Raw genomic sequence first — 14,122 nt, 5'->3', positions numbered from 1 at the left:
TTACAATAATATACATGCAGCAGTTATACAAATATTGACAGAACATCACACAATTCTTCATAGTCTCGGGCAGACTAACAAGTGTTATTGAGGACAGGTCTGAGAGATGTAGAAAATACATCACAGAAAGGTCTTTATATAACTAGTACATTCAGTAAGTGTAGTTTATATATCCAGCAGTCTCAGCTGGAACACGATGTCATCGTATTTCAAGAAGATGTAGGTCATGTATAAAGACTTGAACAAGCTATAACAGAATATTGGTATCCTAAATTTGTGAAACTGTTGACCATGTGACTGAAGAACATTTCATTCAAAACATTGTAAACTTACTTATTTTGATGCAATCATACTGCAATTATAGCAAACATGATATTTTAGCACAAAAAGTCTAGTGCCAAAAGAGACAATTACTCCCAAAATGTGTATGTTTGGAGTACTATGAACAATACTAGTTAATTAAATGAAATCCAATTAGCACTATCACATTGAATTTGCTTGAAGACAATTAGCACAACCAATATATTAGTACAAAAAGCACTTGTACAGGATAGAAAACTTACTCCAGTGAAGCATTGCCAACTCAAAAATAACTTCTACCCTTTGATGATATTGTAAACTAACCTTTTTCGCAAGCGATTATATTTTTCCTATTTTACAGAAATCAGGAAAATAAATCGCTATAAAAATGCGAAATAAAGTTTATGAAAAAGGAAGAAAGTTGGTTGACAGTAGCTATATAAGTTAGACATCATTCTGGAATAGTCTTCTGTACCAATACAGGGTTACATGAACACAAGTAACAAGATCATAGTAAGAGCAGAAGATGCAGACCCGATTTAGATTTTGGAAATGTGTGCCTGATAATAAATTCACTGACCATCAATATTCAATATTATTGCGACAAAGACCGACTGAAAATGTCTACACACACCAAAACGAGATAAGGACTGTAGTGCCTGGTAATTAAAATGACCTTTTAATGCCAATATCATGTAAATTAAGCGGACAAAAAAGGTTTCATACACCGAAAATGAGACATATCACCACTGCAAGTAATATTACTTAAATATGTTTGGACGAAAATGATATTTATAATGAAAGTGATTGTGCCGACTGAGGTATCAACATTTCTTTCTTTCCATTCTTCCTTCATTCCTAAACTCTTCTTCTCTCGCACACTAACTCCCCACACATACATGTTGAGTTTTCAGTTCAATATCACATAAATTAAGAGCACATTACTTGGTACATGAATGCCCTGTTCTTCTACACAATACATAACACACACAAAACTATCAACCGTACACCAGCCTATCAACATAACACACACAAAACTATCAACCGTACACCAGCCTATCAACATAACACACACAAAACTATCAATCGTACACCAGCCTATCAACATAACACACACAAAACTATCAACCGTACACCAGCCTGTGTTCCTATCAACTTTCACATTAATTTGATTTAAGGTCATAACAGGAGGTAAAAGATGGAGAGACGAGTAGAACGGAGAGGAGACAGAAGGATTGAGTATATAAAGGAAACATAATGCTGATGATGTCATAATATGGCGAAATGTGACAACATGGGTTACACAGCAAGCACAGGGACGTCTATATAACTAGACATAAATACCATACAGTGACATCCTCAATACTCCAGGGGTTCCAATCACTTATGATCTACACAGTACTCTGGACTATCTCATAGTAAAACTGGAGGCAACAGAACAGGTAATTTAGTCCTTTGATGCACATCAAAAGAGAGCCGTAAATGGTACAATGTGGTTGACTGAGTGGGTTTGAAGTTGGACGTCGCTCTCGCTGTAGAAAGAAATTTTTTGATGGCCTGTGATCGGTTCAGATTTTTTCGTCTGAGCTGCCTTCAGTTTTACTATGAGATAGCCCAGGGGTGTAGAGATTGTAAGTGATCAGCCCCTAGAGTATCGAGGATGGTAAAGAGGGTAAAAAACCAATAACTATCATACACCAATATTAATATCAGTATTACAGATCATCATTATAGTGAACACTTGCATACTTATGTGGTATTACGTATCTTTTAGCAAGACAAAGGACCATTAACAGATAATAGTATCATGATGAATAGTGGAAGCCACAGTGCTTTATAACAATCAATTTCAAAACAAATATGTGCAATTACACCGAAGTTGCAATTACAAATAAAATGTGAAATCTATGTTCTAGTAAATTAGACAAACATTAAAAGGCAGCATTTTGTTGACTGGCCCGTCAGAAATTCTTCTATATAAAGGTCTACATGTGCATGATAATTAATGCATAAATTCATTTCATGTGCCCAATAAATGTCCAAATATATATTTGAACTCGCTACATAATACATTTAATACATGTTAACATAAACATCGGTTAATTTACCCCCATGAATACAATTTCTATACACATAAAATAGTATTGGTGATTTGTTTCATTAACATTGTGAGAGTAACGAACAATGATTAATGATCACCGCTAAAGTGCATGCACAGTAAGTAAACCTCACTTTGAAAACAAGGGGGAAAAGGATGATTTGTGGGATAACAGTAGGGTTACATCTGAAAAATATTATTCAAAACCTTAGACAAATTAACAAACTTTTGGGTTTACATCATGAAATTGGGTTATATTGAAGTTTGGGTTAATAAGCCAAGTGTATTTGAATTGCCTACCGTAGCATGATAATTTCAAGGGTTACAAACATGTGATTGCCACACTACAGCTGTACACACAGTATATATGTATAACTGTACACATACTTAAAGCCTAACAAACATTATATGTGGTTTTGTATGAAATGGGGAACACAGGTCATATAATTAGGCGAATGGGGCGACATTTCTGTGACACAACGAAGCAAGACTGTCTAACTCACGGTATTGAAGTTACACACATAGTCGTTAACATTCTCTTCTGGTAGGACAGGGATACTACAACACTGATCAAAATGATGAGATTGAAACACAAACTTCTATAGGCAGTGCTTTTATACCAGAACACCCTTCTCATCATCCATAGAATTAAAACACTGCACATTACATAAAATTTCAACATTAGTATAATGTACTAAACACATTTAAAAGTCAAGGTGTCCACAGTTTTCTTATTTAGTAATCTAATGAGCAGGAAACAAGATGGAATACTACAGGTAAATGACAATGAGTAAGTCTACTTTTCATCATAGGTAAAATGTTCTACCTGCTGAAACTGAAGTATAACTAACTTAAATAATTACTGGCTTGTAAAATTGAGGGAATCTATGTTTACTTCAAACGCCGATGCTAGAGAAAGGGAACCTCTGGTTTCACATTCATCATAGAGGAAGGAATTCAATAAATAAAAGCATGATGATACATCAATCAATCATCAAATAAGGAATAATAACTCTACAGTCCAAGCACCAAGATAATGAAAATATTATCTACACAAGGTAAAGAGTTATCTGTCCCTAAGTCCAATGTCCAGTGTTTTCATCATTAGAGTTATACCCCTTATGAGACTCTCCCTCATTACAACAAATACTTTTGGCACCACTAAGCACACCATTTTATATCATGTCCATTGCTCAACTGTTGGCAAGTCTTTTGATACGTTCGAGTCTCATTTTGAGTTCGTTGATGTCTGCAGCAGACATTGTGGAAGCAGGCTGGTCTTCTGTAGAGGGCGCTGTTGAAGGGACATCATTTATCTGTAAAGGAAATTTTTTCTCGGTTACCTTTGTTTAATAATTTCAATTAAAAGTACCCTTGAAAGACCAATATTGGTCAGGGTAATCAAATCTTCCGTATATCAACAAACCAGCAAGAAATAAAATGTACCAATTTTATCAACACAAATATATAATATTTTGTCTTACTTGTACAACAAGTTGTCTATCAATTTGTTATTTATCTATCGCGATACGAAAGATTTCTACCTGCCGGTCGCTGGGTGATGGCCGACACAAGAGGGAACTATTTTCGTCAGGGGGGATGTTTGTCTTATCATGAAAATTTACGTAATTCCAAATAAATGTTGAGCAGCAAGCGCTTGTGAGACAGTGTTAAAGCTGAAAATTTCTTTTTGTTACATCGCTTTTAAGTCTTTAAACCTCTTGGTCATGGAAAGTGGCGACCACCTCTGTTTACATAGAATAACGTTATGTTTTCAACAGTACCGCCCAAAAATTTCGGGTACGTTGAATCGCCAAAATAATTTGTAATAACCTAAAATCTGGGCTATGAATCACATGATCAGACACGTAACTTCCGGTACTTTGTTGACATTCTGCTGATCAGTACACATGGACAGTCGAACGCTGACGCTAGGGATTTAAAGTTTCATTTAAAATGGACTTAAGAAAATACCTTCATTTTGGGGAATATTGCTGCATCGTTTTTATAAAATCACTAAGCACACAACCTTTTTTAAGCAAGACAAATCTTCCTTGATCAAATCTTCTTTGGCAGACGACACTCTTTATGAAATCACGGGATAGTTCATGAGATATAAATATAAGCAAAATTGAAAACATGACGAAAACAGGTCCCTGATGAATTTAGGGCACTTGACCATATATAAAATGCAAATTATCAAAAGTCTCAAAAGAACTGCAGAACCTAAGATCTTAGTCAAAGTGAACACTCTCCCCATGGTCTGAACGCCAGCCTAAGGAACTCTCCAATACCAGTAAAATAGGCTGAGCGAATGGTTCATCAGGTTGGTTCAAAACATGGAAGGTAAAGACTGATAAAGCAGGAAACAATCCAGAAAACATCTATAATGGAATATTTATTTCAATAGTTTCAATATTTTCCCCTTCTGGCTAATTATCAAATGTTTTGATATTCACGAATTTAGTAGGAAATTTTCTGAGCATACCATCTTAGCTCACATAAATATATTAAGAGTTAACTTGTCTTACCACGGCATTGTCTGTTTCCTGTGGTGGTGGGGCCTCAATATCTGGCTTGGACATTTCTGTCTTGTTGGGCTGAAACACGTTGATTTGCCATTAAGTATATTTCTATTTGTCTAGTCGTACAATAGAAATTCCAGCTGACATATCGTGGCATGATTAGATTCATATACAAACTAACTTTGGATTTGAACTTATAAGCATAGAACATGGAAAGGAAGTTCTTTCTGAAAGTCTTTTTCCTATCTTTAAAAGGTGCCCCGTTTTATCTGAAAATGACACTAAGTTTGAATTGATTCGTTTAATATCCTATTAAAAGGTTCATTTGTAAACCTGCACCTGACAGAAAACAACGAAAGTGTCGCCAGAGTGGACTACTAATACACTCTGCTGCACAAATCTAGTAATAACTCCATTAATAGGGGACATTACAGAACCCAATATAGTTAACTCAACTCTCCTTTATATCAGGGTTATGTGTACCAAATTTTATCAAAATCTGTCAAGTAGTTCAGAAGGAGTTTGCCAGACAAAGGTTTGTCTACAGACAGACAGATACCGCGATTCCAGTATACCCCTCTTCCCCTTAACTTTGTTGAGTGGGGTATAATGATAAAAGCTGCAGTCTGGGAGAACCATACCTCTTCAATATTATCGAGTCCACATCTAGCTCGTAACACCTTGAGTCTGCGTAGGAAGTCGTTTGGTCCTTCTGAGGTCTCACTAGTGGTGGTGGGGTTGTTTATTACCTGGATATCTGACTTTATATACCCTGTGCAGAAAAAATATGACATTATATAATTTGTATCCATAAATGCTTACTTACTCTGTATAAATAAAGACTCCAGGCCCAGAGTACTAAAATGACCAGTACAAATTATCTATTTTATTCAAACCTTGTACATGTCTTTTTCACAAGTTTGAACTTTAACCTTTAAACTGTATCAAATGAACCCAAAAAGACCTTGGAGTCACTAAATAAGACAACCCATCTGCAGACTCAGAAGGAATATCCTCATACTTCATACTCCCATATAGAAAAGTCTAATATATCTTAGTACATGTGTACCTGTGTTTGATGTGGGTTGTTTGCCTTCTCTCTCCTGCTCAATTGTGTTCAGTCCTCTCTCTATGTATGTCTGGAAGAACTCAGAGGATTTCTTCAAAAACGGTTCCAGGTCTGCGTCAGGATACTTCTTCTTGAAGTCGTACAGAGCATTCAGGCCCTGTTAAAATCAACATTGCCGAATCAAACAGATGTGTAAATTAACCCTTAGATAATCTTATTACACTATGAAATTCCAAGCTCAATCCCTATTCAGTTCACTATGAAAAATGAAGCAGCTTATGAAGATATAAAACATTTTTTCAATTATGTTAATTTTTTTTTTACAGTCAAATGTGTAACCATGTGATAACACCTTATATACTCATTCTAAGTAATGTTCTCCATAAATATGCTACAAATCTGAAACCACAAGATATTGAACCCGTGAATTTAAAACGCAGTACATAATGTTCTCCATGACCAACAGCAGTCAGATTATTCCAGCTCAATTGATACCTCTTTTGTGTTTTCTTTGGATCCAATCTTTTTGAAGATGACAGCTAACATATCGTGTGTGTTCTTAGTCAGTCTCTTCTGTTTCTGGGTACTCTGTAAACCAGACCATTCATTCCTCAGACTTTAATACAGCAAGATGACTTTTAAATTATTTAAAATCATAGCTTACAGTTAGTTAAAAATAAATGTTAATGGAGTTGTAAAGTCACGATAAGACAAAAATTATTGACCATATCAGTTGATTAGGGATTTGAATTTGGTAAATCTCCACATGGTTGTGAGGGGAATTTTTACAGCTACGAGAACAAAATCACTTGTAACTGTTAAATAACTGAAACTTTATTAGAACGAATATACGTACCCGGCCAACTATATCTTTTGGCTGGGTACAAAATGGTGCCTATGTGTCGTAGTGCCTCAGAAAATCACTCCGGCACAATTTCCGATACTTTTTTGTAGTTTTCCAATTATTTTATGCGTATACATGCATTTATATATTATATTTGTCCAAAACAAACATAACTACCATTCTTAATATCTACCGTCCCGCTTACAAGATGTGAAAATCACAATTTGTAGACTTGCCGTATAAATTCCCTTTAGAAAGACCTTCATATGTATATGTAAAAAAAAATATAATGTCTCGCCGAGAATTTTATATTCTATACGGTTCAGTTTTATTGCCTAGTAGGTAGGAGATACAAAACAAGTATGATAAAATGCATACAAACGTTATAATCATGATCGTTACTTTGCTCCATTAGCAGTAATGGGCACCAATTGTAGCTCTAAAGATGACACCATTTTCTGTCTAAAGTCTTTTGAGCTACAATATTGCAGCCAAAACTATATTTATCCTTGTACTGGTGAAGAACTTCATCTGTTTGCTTACCTCTCTCTGAGCCCCAGAATCTGCCTGATGTCATTAACCTACCCCTCTCTGAGCCCCAGAATCTGTTTGCTGTCATTAACCTACCCCTCTCTGAGCCCCAGAATCTGTCTGCTGTCATCAACCTGCCCCTCTCTGAGCCCCAGAATCTGTCTGCTGTCATCAACCTACCCCTCTCTGAGCCCCAGAATCTGTCTGCTGTCATTAACCTAGCCCTCTCTGAGCCCCAGAATCTGTCTGCTGTCATCAACCTACCCCTCTCTGAGCCCCAGAATCTGTCTGCTGTCATCAACCTACCCCTCTCTGAGCCCCAGAATCTGTCTGATGTCATCAACCTGCCCCTCTCTGAGCCATCAATCTGCCTGATCTCTGAGCCCCAGAATCTGTCTGATGTCATTAACCTAGCCCTCTCTGAGCCCCAGAATCTGTCTGATGTCATTAACCTAGCCCTCTCTGAGCCCCAGAATCTGTCTGATGTCATTAACCTACCCCTCTCTGAGCCCCAGAATCTGTCTGATGTCATTAACCTACCCCTCTCTGAGCCCCAGAATCTGTCTGATGTCATTAACCTAGCCCTCTCTGAGCCCCAGAATCTGTCTGATGTCATTAACCTAGCCCTCTCTGAGCCCCAGAATCTGTCTGATGTCATTAACCTACCCCTCTCTGAGCCCCAGAATCTGTCTGATGTCATTAACCTACCCCTCTCTGAGCCCCAGAATCTGTCTGATGTCATTAACCTAGCCCTCTCTGAGCCCCAGAATCTGTCTGATGTCATTAACTTACCCCTCTTTGAGCCCCAGAATCTTCCTGATGTCATTAACCTGCCCCTCTCTGAGCCTCAGAATCTGTCTGATGTCATTAACCTTCCCCTCTTTGAGCCCCAGAATCTGTCTGATGTCATCAACCTGCCCCTCTCTGAGCCCAAGAATCTGTCTGATGTCATTAACCTAGCCCTCTCTGAGCCCCAGAATCTGTCTGCTGTCATTAACCTACCCCTCTTTGAGCCCCAGAATCTGCCTGATGTCATTAACCTAGCCCTCTCTGAGCCCCAGAATCTGTCTGATGTCATTAATCTAGCCCTCTCTGAGCCCCAGAATCTGCCTGCTGTCATCAACCTACCCCTCTCTGAGCCCGAGAATCCTCTTCCATGCTCCCATTTTGAGCTTCAGTGGTCTTCAGGAATTTGCCAAGGTATGTCCTCAGCTCTGAGTTACTGTCAATCGTCGCCATGTGATTCAGGATCTGGGAGGAAACAAGCAAACATGAAAACAGAACAAAGTCACACATCATTTTGATAGCTTGATGGTCGAGTGGTTAAAATGTCCTAACATTTTATCACAAGTGCTACGCTTCTGATTCAATAGGAAATTTCCTCATTTTGTGTAGTCAGCATTTTTTCATGAAAATTTTGCTCTGGTTCTCAGGATTATTCATTCATACTAACAAATCAAGCTATCAAAGCTGCAAATAAAATATGTTGGTCATTTATTGTGACCATCCAGATATCAATACAGAATTTGGAATCCAAGGCATGCCTTAGCATTAGTATAACAGATCAGGCCAAGATTCCTCAAAAAAAACTTTAGTCAAATATAACTTCAGCCATTTTATTCACATAAGTTACATAAGGAGAAATACTTAAATTTTGTTTAATTTTTGTTTAAAGTCTGCACTTTTATTTCGAGAAATCATAGCCAGTTTTACTTAGAACAAGAGGCCCAAAGGGCCTTAACGGTCATCTGACTACCTTGGCAATAGTAAAATTAATTATATATGGTGTCACTTTGTCAGGACCATCTCAGGATCATTTTCAATTTCTTTCAACAAATTTTATTTCAAACAAGAGGCCCAAGGGCCTTAACATATAGGAAATTAATTAGATATAGTGTCATGGTAGCCATCTTCGATTTGTAATCAACCAGAGATGTAACAATACTTTGTCGAGACCATGTCAGGATCATTTCATGCAAGTTTCAGCCAAATCGCACCGGTAGAACTTGAGAAGTTCAAAATGTGTTTTCAAGACGGCGGCTGTGGCGGCCATCTTGGATTTCGGATCAACCTAAAAAATAACAACACTTTGTCAGGACCATGTCAGGATCATTTCATGCAAGTTTCAGTCAAATTGCACCGGTAGAACTTGAGAAGAAGTTCAAAATGTGTTTTCAAGATGGCGGCTGTGGCGGCCATCTTGGATTTCGGATCAACCCGAAAAATAACAACACTTTGTCGGGACCATGTCAGGATCATTTCATGCAAGTTCCAGCCAAATCGCACCGGTAGAACTTGAGAAGAAGTTCAAAATGTGTTTTCAAGATAGCGGCTGTGGCGGCCATCTTGGATTTCGGATCGACCCGAAAAATAACAACACTTTGTCAGGACCATGTCAGGATCATTTCATGCAAGTTTCAGTCAAATCGCACTGGTAGAACTTGAGAAAAAGTTCAAAATGTGAAAAGTTAACGTACGGCGGACGACGACGGACAAAACATGATGACTATAGGTCATCCTGACCCTTCGGGTCAGATGACCTAAAAACAACTTCCACATGAAAAGCAAAAATGCTGCAACAGTTCATAATGTCACACCAAAACTAGCTCAGCTTTTGGTACTTACCGCTGCTCCTTGAAGTTTACTGATGGTGTGGATAATTGTTCTGATTGTTCGTATCGGTAAGTCGTTGGGACGCGACTTCCACGACGGGCCAGGGAAAGTTGTCAAAAACGTATGGATATCCAGTAATATACAGTCTAGATTCATGTCATTGATGATCTCCGGTAGCATCCGCACTATCTTCCACAAACACTAAAACAAAATCAAAATCTTCAATAGAATACTTCAGTTATCATGTTTTAAAACATCCTATCTTTATGTTATTGCAATCTCTAAGCAAATTCGTTTAAAAAACAAACTTTAACAACTTTGCACTTTGAAATAAATCACCTCTTTTTTTTCATTCATTAGACGCATCTGTCTGTTCTAAAGAACTCAGTTTTCAATCCTTGAAAAATTTAGATAACTATTCTTGTACCTTCATGATCAATTCCAGAAACTTTCCAGAGCACATCTCACTAGCCACACAGTCCTGTAGTAAAGTTATCAAGGCACTGAAACATAAAAAGTTAGTATATTTACATTTTCTTTACCATCCAATATACCATATTCCACCCAATAAGCGCACCTCCCCCTTTTTCAATTGAATAAAGACCAAAACTACACAAAACTATAGCTTTGCAATAATTTCGTCTTATTAGCACCTTTTCATTTTTTAAAATTTTTTGAACACCATGGGCGCTTATTGGGTCGACTACGGTACATGTGGAATTTATTCTTTTTTATTGTTATTTTTCGTTTCCTAATTATAAGCTTGAAATTGTTTTTTTCTGAATTACTGATATACAAAAGAGTAAATACCTGTGAATGAACACATGCATTTATCTACGGTTTAGATAGCAACACACAGTTAACCTTTCTTAAAAGTCACCCCTGTATAAAGACCACCTGCTTACTAATAGAACTCTTTTTAGAACTCCTAAAGGTCAATTTCACCACAATTTTACCAGTTTATAAAGATCAATTGGCTATTAGGATTTCAACTTTGTCTTTTGGTTGTTCATTATAGACAGGTTTGACAATGCACTATTATCGAGATTTATTATAGACAGGTTAGACTATGCATTAACATCAGGGTTCATAATAGACAGGATTGACTATGCACTAACATCAGGGTTCATAATAGACAGGTTTGACTATGCACTAACATCAGGGTTCATAATAGACAGGTTTGACTATGCACTAACATCAGGGTTCATAATAGACAGGTTTGACTATGAACTAACATCAGTGGTTCATAATAGACAGGTTTGACTATGCACTAACATCAGGTTCAGGGTTCATTATAGACAGGTTACTATGCTAACATCAGGTTCATGCAGTGACTATACTAACATCAGGTTCATAATAGACAGGTTTGACTATGAACTAACATAGGAAGTGACTATACACTAACATCAGGTTCATAATAGACAGGTTTGACTATGAACTATACTCATGGTTCATAATAGACAGGTTTGACTATGCACTAACATCAGGGTTCATAATAGACAGGTTTGACTATGCACTAACATCAGGGTTCATAATAGACAGGTTTGACTATGCACTAACATCAGGGTTCATAATAGACAGGTTTGACTATGCACTAACATCAGGGTTCATAATAGACAGGTTTGACTATGAACTAACATCAGGGTTCATAATAGACAGGTTTGACTATGAACTAACATCAGGGTTCATAATAGACAGGTTTGACTATGCACTAACATCAGGGTTCATAATAGACAGGTTTGACTATGCACTAACATCAGGGTTCATAATAGACAGGTTTGACTATGCACTAACATCAGGGTTCATAATAGACAGGTTTGACTATACACTAACATCAGGGTTCATAATAGACAGGTTTGACTATGAACTAACATCAGGGTTCATAATAGACAGGTTTGACTATGAACTAACATCAGGGTTCATAATAGACAGGTTTGACTATGCACTAACATCAGGGTTCATAATAGACAGGATTGACTATGCACTAACATCAGGGTTCATAATAGACAGGTTTGACTATGCACTAACATCAGGGTTCATAATAGACAGGTTTGACTATGCACTAACATCAGGGTTCATAATAGACAGGTTTGACTATGAACTAACATCAGGGTTCATAATAGACAGGTTTGACAATGCACTAACATCAGGGTTCATAATAGACAGGTTTGACTATGCACTAACATCAGGGTTCATAATAGACAGGTTTGACTATGCACTAACATCAGTTTTGCATCCTCTTAATCAGGAATAGACCGGGTTGACATTTGGAATAATTCAATTTATCAAAGGTCTGTTGGTCACTGTATTCCCTACAGATAAAGTTGTGGTGTTTATACCTCATTACAGCGGTGTGGTCAGCCTTTTCCACAATCTTCACCACCATCACGTTGACTGACCGAATGACCTGTGGCCCCTCGTCCAGCTCGGCCAGTCGGTTGTCCAGCAGAATAGTGACTAGGTTATGTATAAGATCCTTCAGTATATCCTTAGAGGCTTTGGCTGCGAGACTAGGGTTTTGAAACAACTGTGGTAAAAAAGGCGATATAATGGATAGAATATATTCACAAAACAAGATTCGACAAAAGTGTGATAAAATCTTAATGAGTGTGCCCAAATATGACACAAGTATAGAACTAAGATAAAATTAGCGTAGTAAGACGAGTTCTATACTTAACTACAGTATTGTCTCGGACACCATCTGCTTCAAATTACCACTTTCTTGGGGTCTTATATGGCCAGTTTGCCCTGTGTTTAAAGACTACTTGTATGATTAAATCCATTTTTTCTTATCTGATCCTAAGTTGTTTTTATTGACAAACTTGACTGTATATAACCTATGAATTATGACCTTTGTGACGCTGTGTGGTATTTATAGACATGTTTGACTGTATCTCTGAATCATAACCTTTGTGACCCTTAACAGGTATTTATAGACAAGTTTGACTGTACATAACTTACGAACTATGACCTTTGTTACCCTTACACTGTATCTAATGACATGTTTGATTTATCTAACCCATGGACTATGACCTTTCTTTGTGATAGGATACTCACGGCCAGAAGAGTTCCAAACAGACATCTGTACAGACGTATGACATTGTCCTTGGGCGTGGACTTACTACCCATGTGGGTAGAGTACACCATCTTCATTTGCATTGACATGGACAACAGAAGCTGATCGACATGGTTACCCATCACCTCCGCTCGACCTTCTTCTTTCAGTACCTCATCTATCTGTAATACAAGTTACATTTCAGTTAGAAATAAATTTGTTGTATTGTTTCCCATAAACACAAACTACAGCCTACAGATAACCTATACACCTATCATCTATGTGTACATACCTGTGCGAGAGCCTGGATACACAAAGTGATGTCGGCGCTGGTGATTTGAGAAATTACCATGCTAATTGTTGTGGCTGCGTCAGTTGACTTGGCCATCCTCAATGATGGAGATGGAGGTCTGTTACGGCTGCAAACACACACATCATACATTGTAATCAATTCTGTTTATGTCAGAGATAGGTGCTACAAAGATGAAATTCTTCCTGTATTCTGCAGTGCATACAAAGTATGGTTTTCAAATCATAAAGTTTGACTGTCAAGGTTTAGGGTTAGGGTTACTATATTGTAACCACCATGGCCACATATACCAAGAACCCAAAATATCCACCCACCCCTAAGCCAAGAACAGTTTGGGGGTGGGTAGGTATTATTTTATATCCAGAGGATGAATTTGACAGATTAAGTCTAGAAGGCCTTACTTGACAATCTGTGGTAGTTTGACAGGCTGGAATAATTCATCCAGATCATACTGGAACAGTTTGGGGAACTCTGGCGTCTGGACGTCCTCAACCTGATCTATTGTGTACTTCTTAACGGAGTTGGACGAGGCCGACTTCGGAATGGCAGTACCGGGTCTCTGTATCGTAGCTCTGTAACACAGGATAGATGACGTCAAAGTGGAAGCCTTAGTTACCATGTAATATACATTGAAGTGTAACAAAACTTACAAGTGTGTCAAGATAATCTTGTGAACTTATAGCAAATTATCCTTTAGCTTCAATAACATGATTTTTATAAAAAAAAGGTCATGTATTGAAAAATTGTCATAAAATATCTTTTAAAAGTTGTGCAGTC

At 37.5% G+C, this 14,122-nt stretch overlaps 1 protein-coding gene across 1 annotated transcript in view; it reads right to left on the bottom strand.

Moving 5' to 3' along the window:
• Positions 1–2,384: 2,384 nt before the first annotated feature.
• The window catches only part of LOC138329417 (cytoskeleton-associated protein 5-like), a 45,709-nt gene continuing 33,971 nt past the window's right edge, over positions 2,385–14,122 (bottom strand). Inside the window, exons 35-46 of the mRNA XM_069276406.1 lie at positions 13,747–13,917; positions 13,328–13,454; positions 13,038–13,217; positions 12,320–12,507; positions 10,408–10,483; positions 9,993–10,181; positions 8,496–8,618; positions 6,488–6,580; positions 5,993–6,149; positions 5,565–5,695; positions 4,930–4,998; positions 2,385–3,714 (exon numbers count right to left, since the gene is read on the bottom strand). Of these exons, the coding sequence (XP_069132507.1) occupies positions 3,592–3,714; positions 4,930–4,998; positions 5,565–5,695; positions 5,993–6,149; positions 6,488–6,580; positions 8,496–8,618; positions 9,993–10,181; positions 10,408–10,483; positions 12,320–12,507; positions 13,038–13,217; positions 13,328–13,454; positions 13,747–13,917 (1,627 nt within the window). The 3' untranslated portion in view covers positions 2,385–3,591. The remainder of the gene's footprint in view (positions 3,715–4,929; positions 4,999–5,564; positions 5,696–5,992; positions 6,150–6,487; positions 6,581–8,495; positions 8,619–9,992; positions 10,182–10,407; positions 10,484–12,319; positions 12,508–13,037; positions 13,218–13,327; positions 13,455–13,746; positions 13,918–14,122) is intronic.

The sequence above is a fragment of the Argopecten irradians genome, chromosome 8, assembly GCF_041381155.1.
Source record: "Argopecten irradians isolate NY chromosome 8, Ai_NY, whole genome shotgun sequence".
Classification (NCBI taxonomy): domain Eukaryota; kingdom Metazoa; phylum Mollusca; class Bivalvia; order Pectinida; family Pectinidae; genus Argopecten; species Argopecten irradians.
Note: the sequence above shows the minus strand (reverse complement) of the source record. Positions and strands in the feature narration are given on the sequence as shown.